The sequence below is a fragment of the Belonocnema kinseyi genome, chromosome 8 (assembly GCF_010883055.1).
Source record: "Belonocnema kinseyi isolate 2016_QV_RU_SX_M_011 chromosome 8, B_treatae_v1, whole genome shotgun sequence".
NCBI classification, from domain to species: domain Eukaryota; kingdom Metazoa; phylum Arthropoda; class Insecta; order Hymenoptera; family Cynipidae; genus Belonocnema; species Belonocnema kinseyi.
This window is the reverse complement of record NC_046664.1, coordinates 8,907,768-8,923,745: the sequence shown is the minus strand read 5'-3', so window position 1 is coordinate 8,923,745 and position 15,978 is coordinate 8,907,768. Positions and strand designations below refer to the sequence as shown.

Below are 15,978 nucleotides of genomic sequence, written 5' to 3'. Positions count from 1 at the left end.
TACATCGATTGCTAGGAGCATTTAAAGCATTTAAATGACAAAAAAAGTTGCCAGATTAAAAAAATTGCAAAACTATGCATTTGTGCGAATAATTGTTTATAACAAGAAAAATTTTCTATATTTCATAAATTTTTACAATTAAGTATTCTAATAAAGATATGGCCATAGAAATTCTATTATTTAAGAACGTTTATAAAACCTGTCCGTTGTTAATTTGCTTACCTAATTTGTTTATATCAATTAAGGTGATTATTATGAAAATTATTTTTTGTAGAAGTATCTGTTCATGGATTCAAGACGTTTTGCAATATTCGGCATTTTCTCATAAAGGAAAAAGATGTGAAAATTCGCCTTTTTCAGCACTTAGCATTCAATAAATTAATGTAAACAAAACAAAATAAAAATCTAGACCGACAGATTGTCATAGAAATTTTAAATAATTATTACTTGAAAACATCGAAAAACACATCTACTAAATTTGATGGTTAATTTAAGAAGACTTCATATTTTATTCACATTTTTTGTTTTGTATTTCGTCATCTTCCTGGGTGCAAAAAAAAAAAATAAATATTTTTTAAACAAAAAATGCAATAATTATAATTTGTATAACTTTTCTCAAAATAAAAAAATTAGTGTAACTCAGACGTCGTTCGATAGTAGGAGGCTGTGAAAAAATCATGAATCTTGTTCCCTTCAGTAGCTTAGTGGGTTAGAGCACCAGGCTGGCTACCCGTAGACCTGGGTTCGAATCCCAGCAGAGCTAGAGCGGATTTTTTTTCACAGTAACAGACTATAGACAAAAAAAATTTCTATTCAGACAATTTTTTGTAGGATCAAGAACAATTAAATAAATTATCTTGAACAAAAGGCTTGCACGTTTACAAAAGCGTACGTACGATGAAGCAAATAGCCAAATGTTCCCGAATGTGCCAACATGATGCATGTCATGAGTGAGGCTTGTTTCTTGAGTCCAAGATGGAATCACAATGGGATGGTGGTTAGTTACAGGGTGGTGGCGGTGGTCGCAGGTAACAGCGAAGCGGTGACCTTGAGTGGCCTTCGGGCTGACACGCAATACCAGCTGGTCGTCACTGCCGTCAGAGGTGGTAAGAGGTACAAGAGCCGGCCAATTGTCTTCCGCACACTAGGTAAATATAATCATTTTCATTCAAATAAGGTTATATTACTTTAACCCTGTTCGGCATATATTTTTCAGGGAAATGAATTTTCATGAAAATTGGTACGTAAGGGCTTTTGAGGTCGCTGATTACGAATCTGAAATCAGATTTTGAAAATTCAAAATGGCGGGTCCAATATGGCGGCTAACATTTGGCATATTTTTTCATTTATTCTGAAAATTGGTGTACGGGGGTTTTTGACATCACTGATCACGAATCGGAACACAGATTTAAAAAATTCAAAATGGTGGATCCAATATGGCGACTTAAATTTGGAATATTTTTGGATTTTTTTTTAGAATTGGTATACAGGGGGTTTTTGGAGTCACTAAGCACGAACCCGAACTTTGATTTTAAACATTCAAAATGGCGGATCCAATATGGCGGACAAAATTTGAATATTTTTTTAAGATTGGTGTACAGGGGTTTTTGGTATCTCTGATTACGAATCTGAACTTAGATTTTGGATATTCAAAAGGGTGGGACAAAATTCAAAATATTTATAAATTGTTTTTTGGAAGTTGGCACAGGCAGGGGGTCGCTGATCTTGAATCTGTATTCAAAATGACGAATATTTAGAATATTAAGGCTTGAAAAAATATACACCTACTCATCTAAAACATGGATTAGTACCAATTTTCTGAATTTTCAAAATCTAAATTCAGATTCGTGATCAACGACTCCAAAAATCCTTGTACACTAATTTAAAAAAAAAATCCAGAAAATTTTATTATTTTGACCGCCATATTGTATCCGTCATTTGGGATTTTCAAAGTCTAATTTCAGATTCGTGATCAGCGACCCCGAGGGCCTCTGTATACCGAATTTAAGAAAAAAATCCAAAAATGTTCCAAGTTTCGGGCGCCATCTTGGATCCACCATTTTAAATTTCCAAAATCTGAGTTCATATTCGTGATCACTGGCCCCAAAAGCCCCTGTATACCAATTTTCAGATAAAATTCAAAAATATAAGGCCAGATTCGTATTCAGCGACCCCAAAAACCCTTAAGTACCCATTTTCATAAGGATGTAATGAAAAGTTTTTTTAATAATGAATTTTTTCAACAAAAAAGGCTTTTTTTCATCTTTGTTTATAAGTTTTAATAAATTATTTTAAAAATTTAGATCCTTTGTACAATAATTTCAACTTTCTATCATCCTGCGAGCATGAAATTAAAAAAACCCGTGTAAAATCCAATAAAAACTACTCTGAAATCGCAAAAAATGATTGGAAAAAAGGTGGGAATCCGGTATTTCCACCATGCCGCAAAGGGTTAATTCGTATTTTACATAAGAATAATATAACGGCTATATAACAATTATGTAACTGTTGCGTAACAATGAAGTAACACCTTTGTAACAAATAATGATATTTTATTAATTTTTATTATTATTATTATTAATCTTATGTAACAGTTTCGCAAATTTTACAAAGCAGTTTCACATATGTTGAATAACATATCCAAAGCGGCCATATAACAGATCCAAAACTGCTGCATAACAGTTTTATAACTATTATATAACTGTTACATGACATTTCTGCAGCTGTTAAATAACACTTGTGTAACTGTTGCATATCAGTTGTGTAATTGTTACATATCAGTTGTGTAAATGTTACATAACAGTTCTGTAACTTTTACATAACAGTTATGTGTCTTTTACATACAAATTTCCTAACTGTCAACAAACAGGTAGCTAAATGTATCGTCTAAGATTGGTATGTAACATTCGCTAAACAACTATATAACAATTATGTAACAATCATATAAGATTTTGTTTAATATCTTGCAGCAGAATAATATAAATGCTATACAACAATTATTAAACCGTTACATAACAATTATGCAACTTTTATGTAACAGTTTCAAAACTGTTACATACCATTTGTGTAACTATTGCATAACAGTGATGTCAGTTACAAAACAGTTATGTAACTGCATCATATAAAATTGCTATTCAAAACTTGTATAGCAACTACGTAACAGCTATGTAACAGTTATATAACAATTATATAACATTTATGTAACCGTAATATGCCCTTTTTATATTTATTATGCAGCTATTACATAAAACTTTGGTGACTGTTACAGAATAGTTGTGTAACTATTGCATAACATTCGTTAAACTATTATCAACCATTTTGAAACTGATAAATGGCAGTTGTGTTACTGATGCAAAATTCTGTTAAACAAAACAAGAATCCAACGAACAAATTAGGACCACAACGAATAAACGAAAACCAAAAATCCTATTGTAATCTGAAAAAAAAACAAAAAAAAAGGAAAGAAAATTTTCGGACAAAAATAAAAAAGAGGAAAGAAAAATGAGAAGAATTTGCTGCCTTCTCATTTTTCTTTCCTCTTTTTTATTTTTGTCCGAAAATTTTATTTTATTTTTTTTGTTTTTTTTTTCAGATTACAATAGGATTTTTGGTTTTCGTTTATTCGTTATGGCCCAAATTTGGTCATTGGATTCTTGTTTTGTTTAACCGAATTTTGCATCAATTTGATTATTGGACGTTAAATGGGATTTTTAATTTAGATTTTGGTCTAATTTAAATTTCGTAAATTTTTACATTTATATTATTGTTAAGCAGCTGTTACATAAAAATGATGTAACTATTACATAATAGGAGAGCGTCCAAATATTACGTGACAATATTTTCAGCAATTTTCCACTAACACTTCCCTCTTGTAACAATTTGTGATATTTCGAAATCCCCCCCCCCCCCCCCCCCCCCCCTTGAAATTTCTTCTGACACTGCAGTTGACTATTTTATACTAGTATGACAATACTTTTAATTTAAAATCTTCAAAAAAAATTTTATTTAAGAGAATAGATATAATTGAAATATCGAAACTTTTCTTTTCCTATTTTCAAAAAATATTCCAATTTTCTCGTTCTTTTTACTTCAATACGAATTTAATTAATAAAACTTAAGATCAAAATCCAATTATGTTCAATTGTTGAAAATGCAACTATTTTGTTTAAAAGTTATCTTTTCCGTTTAAAAATTGAACTGCCTAATTTAAATTTCGACTACGTTGTTAAAAATTTATTTTTTTGTTTGAAAATCCTTTTTATTTTTTGTAACAAATTTATTATTTTAACTGAAAATTTTACCATTTGATTTTTTTATGAAAATGTATCCTTTTTAATTTGAAATGCAAAGCTTTTTTTCAAATTTATCTTTTTTAGTTAGAAATTCTAGGACTTCGTTAACAATTCATGTATATTTTGGAAAAATCGTAGTTCTTGTAGAAACTTTATTTTATAAATGAACTTTCAAATTCGATTAATAAACTAATAAAAATATAATTGAATACAAAGCTCAATTAAATGATTTTTTCGAATCATATTACTTTTTTCGAAACTATTTCAGTTGAAAATTAATTTTGCTTATTATTTCTAGAATATCTAAAACAAAAATTGAAAGAATCAATTTTAATTAAAAATTAAACTGTTTGGTTGAAAATTGAAACATTGTGACAAAATTCGTGTTTGTTGTGTTGAAAATTAATTTTCATCACTGGAAATGAAACTATTCCATTTTGAAATATTTTGTTGAAAATTTGCCTTTGAATTCAACTGTTTCTTTGTTAAAAATTAATTTTTTTTTAAATCTTAACTTTTACCAGTTTCTTTAATAATTATCATTTTTTGTTGAGAATTAAATAATTTTTTATCTGAAAATGTAGCTCTTCCATTTTTGGTTACAAATTTATATGTTGGAGTAGAAAATTAATCTTTTTTTTTGGACATATTTTATTTTAGTTGACGGTTCAAATATTTGATTCAAAATTTTCCTTTGATAATTCAATTCAACTGGTTAAAATTTTTTAAAAATAAGTTCTTTAATCTGAAAATTTAACGATTCTGTTTTTGTTTGAAAACTGATCTTTTTTAGTTGAAAGATCAGTAACTTATTTGAGGATTTAACTATTTTAATGAAAATTCGCCTTATTTCATTGAATTAAACTGGTTGATGATTCATATTCACCTTTATAGGTTAAAAATTCAACTATAAGGTACAAAAATTCAATTACTATGTTGAAAATTCAACTATTTCATTTGATTTATTTGGTTGAAAATTAATCTCTCTTGTCTGAAAATGAACCCCCGCCCTGAAAATGTCACGTAAAATTTGGATGCTCCCTGGTTATTCTAAAATTATATAAAAATTATATAACTGCTATGTAGCTGCTATATAACTCTTAAATAAAAGTTATGTAAATATTGCATAACTGTTGCATAATAATAACATAACAGTTTTTTTATCTGTTACTTAACTGTTACATATCTGTCGTATTACTGGCATTTAACCGTCATTTACATAATCTTACATTAAGGTTATGTAAATTCTGCATAACTGTTGCATAATAATAACATAACAGTTATGTACCAGCTACTTCACTGTTATATAACAGTTATATAACTCTCATGTACCTATTACATTACTGGTATTTAAGTGATATTTAATTGTTGCATAACTGGTACGTAATTGTTATTTAATAGATATATACCTGATATGTAAAAGTTACAATGCACGCTGATTTGATATATTTTTTAAATAAATAAAACTCCTAGATTTATTTTCACTTAAAAACTAATTTCGTAAAATAAATCTTGATCTCAAAATTAAGACATCAATTTCATCATAAAGTAAAAAATTTTAAATATTGTCGCTGCATGTAATGCCACATGCAGTAGAAAAATCATTTTCCGTCAGACAAAACTCAAAAATAATTTGTTCATAAAGGAAACTTTTCTTATTTTATAGAATTTAATTTAATATAATCTGCAACGTTTCATTCATACGAAAATACTTCAATTTAATTAGATTGCTTTAAATTTTTTATATTAAAACAAAAACAATAGATTTGTTTCTGCAAAAGAAGAATTCAGTCTTATTTCACTGAATAATTTTTGAAATGATTTTTGTAACTTTTTTAATTTTTAGAATTTATTTAAACACTTGTTTTATATATCTGTAGAAAGAGAAAATCAAAAGCTTCTAATTTCAAATTAAATTAAATTGCAATCTCTACTAACAACGTTCACTAATTCTGCTTTAGAGTCGGGATAATTTGTCGTCGTCGCATCCAAAAACATCTTACTTTTTTATAGAAATAGATGACGAAATTGTTATTATTAAATATTTACTCCTGTATATATACACATATATTTTTTCATTTTTATTTTTAAAAAAACAAAATTATTTAAATTTCAGAACCACCAAAAACGTCTCCCCAACAGGACGCGGCGTCTACGGGGTCTTCTCCCCCACCTACAGCTCAACATCCACAAACGTATCTACAAGTAGGTTGATATTAGTATAATTTAAATTAAAATAAATTTCAAAATTAAACCGATTATTTTTTTAAAACTAATTTTCGAAGAAACAAAAAAAAATCTGCGTTAGCCGGGGTTTGAACCGGAAACGCCACCATCTATGAGTAAAGCGTTAACCAGTTACACCACCGGGACCTGAGCAGGACCTCATCATGATTTTTCTAGAAAAAATCTGTTTATTTCTTTGATTTGATTGATTTTGAATTGATTTCTTAGAGATCTCTAGAATTTTGTTAAAATCCCCTAAAATTCAGTGAAATCTTTGGAAATCAGAAAAATCTAATAAAAGAAGTAAAATTTATTTGAATTCCCTTCCATGTAAATTAAATTAAACATAGTCACTTAATTTATCTTTAAAAAAACATTCAAATGTCTATAAATCTTTTAAATCTTTGGATAATAATAAATCTTTATAAATCTTTAAAAATTATTGAAAATGTATTGAAATTATTTAAAATATCTTAAAATTGTTTAGTTTTTTTAAATCTTTAAATACTTTGAAATAATTGGAGTTCCTATAAAATCTTTGAAATTTTCTGAAATTCTTTGAAAAGGCCTCACAATGTTTGGAGAGCCTACAAGATTCTTTGACATTCCTGAGCATTTTTTATATTTATTGGATTTTTTTGGAAATCTTCTAAAATAACTTAAAATCTTTAAAATCGTTAAGAATTTTGTAATTTCCTTTACATCTCTTAAGTTATTGTAAATAGTAGAAATCCCTTGAAATCTAATTTATTTTTTTCCCTAAAGTTTTCTGGAAATTTGTTAAAATCCCTTAAAAATCACTGATATCTTTGGAAATTTTAAAAATTATTAAAATAAGTAAAAATAATTTGACATCCTTTGAATGAAAACTAATGTTAACTTATTATTTTCTAAAACGTATTTTTATGTAAATATTATTTTAAAAAATAAATGTTCAAATCCCACGAAATTTTCTAAATCTTTCAAAATTCAATAAAATCTTTTAAATCTAGTGAACGTTCTTGAAATACATTAAAATTCCTTAAATCTATAATCCATTTAATTTCTTTTTAAATGTTATGTTTATGTACAAATTAAAAAAAAAATTAAATTCAAATTCCTGGATGTCTTTGAAATCCTTGGCGATTCAATGAATACCTGATAATCTTGTAAGATTCTTGAAATGCCTTAATTTTTTAAAAATTATTACTCAATTTAATTTATTTTTAATAATATATATTTTCAAATTACTAGAAATCTTTGAGGACCTTGGAAATTTAACAAAATCATTTAATGACCTTAAAATTCCTTGAATTTTTTATTTTATTTTATTCAATCACAAATTTTATATAAAATTTATTATAATTTAAGGAATTAATATTAGATATAAATTAAATTGAGAATCCTATTTAAAGTCTGAAGCTTAAGTTATTGTGCAGAATTCCTGAAAATATAACCAAGAATCCAACGACCAAATTTGAACAACCATTTAAAATTTTCCTGTTGTAATTTGAAAAAAAAATTTCAAAAATGTATGGTCCAATCCCTTGATGTATTTAAAATCCTCGGAAATTCAATAAAACTCTTAAAAACAATGTCAAATTCTATGGGACACTTTAAAATACCTTGAACTTTTATTACATTTAATTCATGTTTAAATTGCATGTTTTCCAAAAATTATTTAAAAAATTATGTTTGAATCCTTCGAAATGTAAAAAAAAAATTTATTTTATTTATAATCAAATTTTATTGTTATATAAAAAATATTTTTTTAAATATTAGCCCAAATTCCTTCACAATTTTAAAATCCTTGGACATGAATGAAATCCTTCAAATGTTTTGAAATTTCTTTAAATAGTTTAAAACTTCTTAAATTTTTATTTAATTTAATTTATTTTTAATTTATTCCTTGGAGATTCAATGCAATCCTTAAAATCTTGTAAAATTCATTCAAATACCTTGAAATCCTACGAAGTTTCTTTTCATTTCATTCATTTTCAAATTTTATTTTTATGTAAAAATTATTTTTAAACATTTATTCAATAAAATCATTCATACATTGTGCATTTCTTTGAAATACATTGAAATCATTTAATATTCCGTAAATGCTTTAAAATTTTTAGAGATCATATAAACTCCCTGAAATCTGGTAAAATAGTTTGAATTCACTCAAAATTTGAAAATCCTAAAAAAATTTTAATAACTTCAAATCTTGAAAGTTCTTTCAAGTTTTGTTTATATTCCTAAAAATTGTTGAAATCATTTGAAATTTTAGAAATCCCACCAAATTCTTTGAAATCTTTGGGAATAACCTAGAATCTTTAAAATCATTTAAAAGTTTTTAAAATTCTTTTTATGGTGTATCCCTTAAAAATTTAGAAATTTTTAAAAGTCCCTTGATTCAGCCAAAAAATGTTTAAAAAAATTATAATACTTATAAGTGGCTTGAAGATTACCAATTACATTTTTTCAATTATTAATAAAATATTTTCTAAATGCAATCTATACACTTTAAACACTTGCTTCGCCGAGCCATAAATATTTTTCATTTTAAATTTAAATAACTTGCTCTACTTGGATTTTTCGAATTTGATAATAAAATATTGTTTAAAAGCATCATATATAAATTGTAAATATTTTCAATTTTATCATAAAATAACTTGCTAAATGAACTCACAAGTGTATAACCTTTTAACTGTAAACTTTAAATTTCTAGAAAGTCTTGGAAATGACAACTCGTAAATTTTATTACTTATTGGAAAAAATATAGAATTCTGTGAACAAGTTCGTAAAACGTCCACAAATCGAAATACCTGAGTATCGAAAAACTATAAAATATATCCTCCAAAAATTTAAGAACATTCCGGAACAAATGGTCTGTGATAACTTGATAATTTAAAATTAATTTTCAATCACTACTATTTTTTTAATAATGCAATTTAGTGTCTTCTACGAATTTTCAAAAATTACAAAAATGAAAATTTTTTTGTGATTAAACATTTAATTTTTAACTTGATAAATTGGTCAGATTTCCACCATTTTGAATTAAAATGATTAAATTTAGAATGCTTTAAATTCAAAACTAAATCATTTTAAACATTTAAATTTAAAAAAGAACCTTTGCGAGACATTTCGGGTCTTTTGAAAATTTTAAGGATATTGAAAATTAATTTAAAAACCGATTTTGAACTGATTGAATTGGCAACTTTTAATATGTTAAATTTTTAAATCTTATGAACCTGCAATCAGAGGTACTCGGTTTGCAACGTCTGAAATTGTGCAATCAGTCTAAATCGAAATACGAAGTTATGCTGCCCCTCGAGAATAAAGTTTAAATATATTTTCTAGAATATTCTATTGAAATTTCATTCCTTCGATGATTGCTCTTAAATAATCAGAATATTAGTAATAATAAATAATGTGTTATATTATTATTAAAATTGTTGATCTTAAAATTAGACGAATGCTACTATTTTTTCTGATGAAACTATTTTTTACAATTTCATAAAAAATGTTTCAATAATTTTTCGTTGATTAATTAAAAATCCGATATCCCAAAAATTTTAATTTCAACAGGTTTTTAAATATTTAAAGAGATTTCAAATATTTGGAAAGGATTTTAGAGTTTTAAGATTTTTAGAGTATTTTACAATATTATGAAATATTTCAAGGGATTTTACAAGTACTCAAAAGTTTTTAAGACCAGATATTCTTATAAACAAGTATTATTAAAAATTATTTGTTTTTTGATAAAAAAATAAAGATTACATTTTCAATCAATTACAGTCATTTTTTCCAAAAAAGTAGAAAAAATGTACTCAAAAGTGGTTAAGGCAATATATTTTTATATAAATATATTATTAAAAATTATTTTCTTATTGATAAAAAAATAAAAATCACACTTTTAATCAATTACAGTGACTTTTTTTCCACAAAAGTATTTAAAAAGTACTCAAAACTGGTCAAGGCAAGATATTGTTGTAAACAAATATTATTAAAAAATGTTTATTTATTAATAAAAAAATATATATTATATTGTAAATCAATTACAATCACCTTTTTGCCACAAAGTACTAAAAAAGTACTCAAAAGTTGTTAAGACATGATATTATTGTAAACAATTAATTGTTTATCAATGACAAAAGACGTTTATTTTATGCGAATTTTGTCTTGGGACTTGCAAGAAACGAGGTATTTTCAAAAAACGAAACTTTTCCTTTTTTGGTCAAAAATGCAACAAAAAATTGAATTTTTGAAACCTCGTTATTCCCAAACTCATGGGGCTAAAAGACTTTTTTCTTAAGATATACTCAGATTTTTGAATACTCCATTTCTTCCTCTGGCATCATCAACGCAAACTGAACCGAACACAATTTATTTTGAAAAAACTAAACCCCACTTTTTTGCCCCTAAAAAACAGGCAAAAATGGACAACTTTGAGAGGTCACAACTTATGACCTATTAGAACTATAACATTTTTATTTTTTTGGAATCACAGAAAATTTAGTCTACTTTCACTAATCTGTGGAACACTTTTTCGTAAAATTATTAGGTAAAAAAGTACACAATGATTTTCGAAACTTTGCGATTTTTCGCTGAAAGTCGAAAAAAGTGAGGACTTTTCAATGTATTATAACTCGGAACCTATTGAAAATACCGGATTATTATTTTTACAAAACTTTTTCATAATTTTGTTCTCTTTCACTCTTCTTTTGGACATTTTGCTCTAAAATGCAATAGGAATCATCCGTCTATCCAAACGTAATTTTTGGAAATTAAAAAAAAAACCGGGTTCTCTCAACAAAAAAAACTTTTAACTTTAATTATTATGGAACAAAAGTAACAGATGCCTGGACTTTATTTCAAGTGATTTTTACGGATTTCATATCTACGCAATTTTACAGGAGCAGTGAGGATCTAAATAATGAAAAATAGTTGATATGAATTTAAAAGAATTTACAGATTTTAAATTATTTTACAAGATTCCAAGAAATTTCCAAATATTAAAAAAATTTTACGAGATTAAAAAATTTCAAGGGATTTGTAATGGATATCAAGGATATCAAACGATTTCCAAAATCTTCAGGCTCTTAAAATGACTAGTGTTTTTTTAGATCCATAATACGTCTAAAAGAATGCAAAGTTGAATTAAATATTTTAACCACATAATCTACAGGCAATTACACTGGTTGGAACGTAGGTATTTTTTCAAAAAATATTCCTGATTGTTTTTTTGTTGTTCTTGAAAACTGAGTATTTTGCGCCTGTGAAATGCAACACTCTAGCTACTGTGTATGCCGGACTGCAGTCACCCTGTCTAGATTCACATTGCATAAAATCTACAAGTAGCGTGTCATTTTCGATTTTAATAATATACTAGATTATTATGTGCGCGCGCACGCGCGCGCTCGCTTTTATACTCATTTTTATAATTTGCTCAATTTTCTAATAACAATTCATTTGTTAAAATTTTTAATCTTCTTTGTTGAAAATGCATCTTTATAGGTTGAAAATTCAACTATAAGGTACAAAAATTCAATTACTATTTTGAAAATTCAACTATTTTATTTGGTTTATTTGGTTGAAAATTAATCTCAATTGCCTGAAAATGAACTCTCGCCCTGAAAATGTCACGTAAATTAGATTAGAAATTAGATTCTGAAAGAATGAATTCAGTGTACCAATGCATCGTAAAATGTACGAGTACTATTTTTATGGAGCGTTCACATATTCCGTAACGTTATTTTAAACACGTTTTTTCAGAGAATTATAAAAGTTTTATCATTTTTATGAGACAATTATGAAAGATTTTCAAATATTCAAGATGTGTCAAAAAAAGAATGCAGAAGATTCAAAAAATATATTTTTTTTTTATTTTACAGGATTTTACAAATTATTAGAAAAATTTCAGCCTTCTCAAAAGATATTTAGGTCTTTTATAATTTCAGAAGAAATAATAAATATTCCATAAATTTTCGAAAATGCTTCCAAGGTTTAAAATATTTGAAGTCTATGCAAAGCCTCTTGAATTCCTAAAAATATTTGTAAATGAATCCAATTTTTCTTAAAATTTTGAAAAATCTAAACTAATTTTTAAAATCTAAACTGCTGCCTCAAAATATCCCCAATTTTCTTAAAAACTTGAATAACATTAATTTCTTCACTTGAGACCTTTCAAAGTTATTCTAATTAACGGCATTATTCACAAATTTTAATTTGAAAAAAAACATTAGTGTCCAGACTTTGAGTTTTTAACGTCTAGCTTTCTTTTTGTTTAAGAACTTTCACATCAATCTGCATTTTTTTAAATCTTCTGCAGTTTAAAAATCTTCTTTATTCTTGTAAATTTTCGCAATATTTATAGAATTTTATGGTTTAATTTATTTTTTATTTTTTAATGTTAAAAAATTAAAACATTTTGCTTTAAAATTTTCTACTCTTTCTTGAAATTTAAGTAAATATTTGATGTTTTAAAATCTTTTTTGAATTTTCTGCTGAAGCTCATTTTTCAAATTAAAAAATCTTAAAAAATTGTGTTGGGAACCTAAAGAATTTATGTCATTATCCTGAATTTTCAAAAAAGTCCTAAAATATCTTATAAATTTGTATTGTTTTTTAATTGTGCTAAAACTTGTAAATATCTCTTAAATTTATTAAAATTTGTTCTAAAATTATTTATTTTGGCACGATGTTGCTTTAAACACTTATTAACCCTTTTTTTATTTTTATTTTTTTTTTATTAGTAAAAAATTGTTTGAAATTTTCCCATGAATCTAAACTATATATATTTCCTGCTCTTGATGCCCTAAAAAATTAAGTTTACCTAAATTTCAATTAAATCACGGAAAATGGAAATAATTTTATTAAAATCTTCCATATTATTTTTTAACAATTTTGAAATCTTTAAAATTAAAAATTACTATTTCATAATTAATTATTAACTACTTAAGATTTTCCCATAATTGTTTAAAAAAACTCTTCTCAAAATCTTTCAAAATTATTAAGACGCTTCTATTGTTCTAATTCTTAAAATAAGTTCTTTCGATAATTTTATTTTACTTATCTGTTTGAAAATTAAAGAAAAAACGATTATCCAGATATAATAAAAGAAAACATTTTTTTCTTCTTAAAAACTCCGGATTTATAATATGGCAGCAAAAAAAATTTATAATTGAATCTTTATCTATTTCGGTGTTGTGAAAAAATTAGTCATGTAACAATTCATTGATTTTTTGATAAATGATAATTTAAAAAGCATTAAACAATCATTTTCATTCGAGCATAGAAAAAATTTTTACTCTACATTTTCATTTAATATCACATTCATTTTTGAAAATTTGTTTTATTAGTAACTTTTGATACTAAATTTAGAAAGAAATCAAACCTATTTTCATATGATTTGAAAAATCTAATGCAAATACACATTTCAGTACATAAGAATCATTTGAAAAATTATCTAATTGAAATAATATAATTGCAAATTTAAATGAACTTTTAATATATTAAAATTATATTCAATATTTCATTATATAACCTTCAAGTCAATAATTAAATTATGTTACTTAAATTTCAGGAACTAAGTTTTAATCTTTATTTGCTTTAATTATCAGAAAATGTTAATCAGCTAACAATCGATTGACAATTTCACAAAAGAAAAGCCATTAAAATATAATTCTGTTATAAAACATTTCAAAAGCTTTAACTTTATATATTTTTTCTTATTTGACATTTTATTTTAAAAAAATTTATTTAATTTTAAGCAGGTTATTAATTGCAGGTTATTAATAACCTGCAATACTTGTTATCGTAAAAAAATTAATTAGCTAATAATAACTAATTACTTAATTGAAATAGAGATACTTTAAAAATAAATTCATTTATATTATGCAAATAATATTCCATGTTCCATTATATAACTTACAAGTTAATAATGTATTTATTTGTTACTTATGTTAATTAAATTTAAGGTAATAAATTTTGATCTTTATTCAATTTAATGTTGGAAAACAAATATTCAGCTTATATCAATCAATCATTTCACAAAATAAGAAACATTACACAATTATTTTCATGAAAAAAATTCAAATAATGTTTACATTATATTCTCATTCAAATTTGAAACTGGAAATCTCTACATTTAATTTATTAATAAGCTTTCTAACTAAGTTAAAAAAAATATGTTTACATAAAATTTAGAAAATTGACTTTAAATACTCATTTCACAATATCGGAGGCACCATAAAAAATTATATAATTGTAATACAATTATTTAAAAGAAAAAAAGAAACATCTATTACGAAATTAACAGCCAATATTTAATTACATAATATAAGAGGAAGTAACATGTTTATGTTACTAAATATCAAACAATTTAATTGCAATATTTATTTAATTTTATTTTTTATTTTTTATTATTAAATTTTAATTTATATTATAATATTATTAAAGTTAATGACTTCACAATATATCTATTCATTTAATAATCTTTTATATTATTTGACAAAATTAAATTTTAAGATAAAATGTAAAAAATTATTGTTATAACAATGAATAAACCATTTTAAAATTTATTTAAATTATATTTAATTTTTAATTTGTAAATAATTTTTAAATATGAAATATGAATATAATATTAGTATAAAAAATTATAAGCATGTATAACATGATATTATTAATCTTTATAATTTGCTGATATAGAACTCATGAAAATATTATTATTATAACTCAAACGTGAACAAAAAAAATTTTTTATGACTCAATCATGTAAAATTTAGAATTGATATAGCTCCAATATTAAATAGTTAATAAATTTTAATTAGATAACGTTAAAATAAAAATACTATATTATTTCATTTTAATCTAAAAATAATAAGTTTTTCAAACATTCAATCTTTAACATAATTAAAACATTAATATAATAAATTTATTTAATTGTAATTTAGCTTATAAGAACTTTACGTTTTAACCCCAATTTTAAATTATATTTTATGTAATAATATTATTATACTTGATGTTTTCGCAATATATCTATTAATTTAATAATCGTTTTTTTAAACTAAATTTTAAGATAAATTTTATCTAATTATTACTTTAACAAGTATAGCTTTAATATTAGATAGTCAATACATTTTTTTAGATAACGTTAAAATAAAAATACGGTATTATTTAATTTTAATCTAAAAATAATAAGTTTTTCAACATTAAATCATTCAAATAATTAAAACATTAATATAATAAATTTATATAATTGTAATTCAGCTTATGATAATTTTACGTTTTGATAAACAATTTAATTATAATTTATATAATATTATTAAACTTGATGATGTCACAATATATCTATTAATTTAATAATCTTTTATATTATTTAAAAGAATTAAAGTTAAAATAATTCTTGGCGATCGATAAAGGTAGAAATCTAGTTTTAAGTTCGATTAATTTTATACATTTAAAACAGAGGTCGCCAGTCGCCATAAATTAC

At 24.4% G+C, this 15,978-nt stretch overlaps 1 protein-coding gene across 1 annotated transcript in view; it reads left to right on the top strand.

The window, feature by feature from the left end:
- Positions 1–15,978, top strand: part of LOC117178361 (fibronectin type III domain-containing protein 5-like) — a 293,133-nt gene that overhangs the window by 247,276 nt on the left and 29,879 nt on the right. Inside the window, exons 6-7 of the mRNA XM_033369790.1 lie at positions 1,003–1,148; positions 6,409–6,497. Of these exons, the coding sequence (XP_033225681.1) occupies positions 1,003–1,148; positions 6,409–6,497 (235 nt within the window). The remainder of the gene's footprint in view (positions 1–1,002; positions 1,149–6,408; positions 6,498–15,978) is intronic.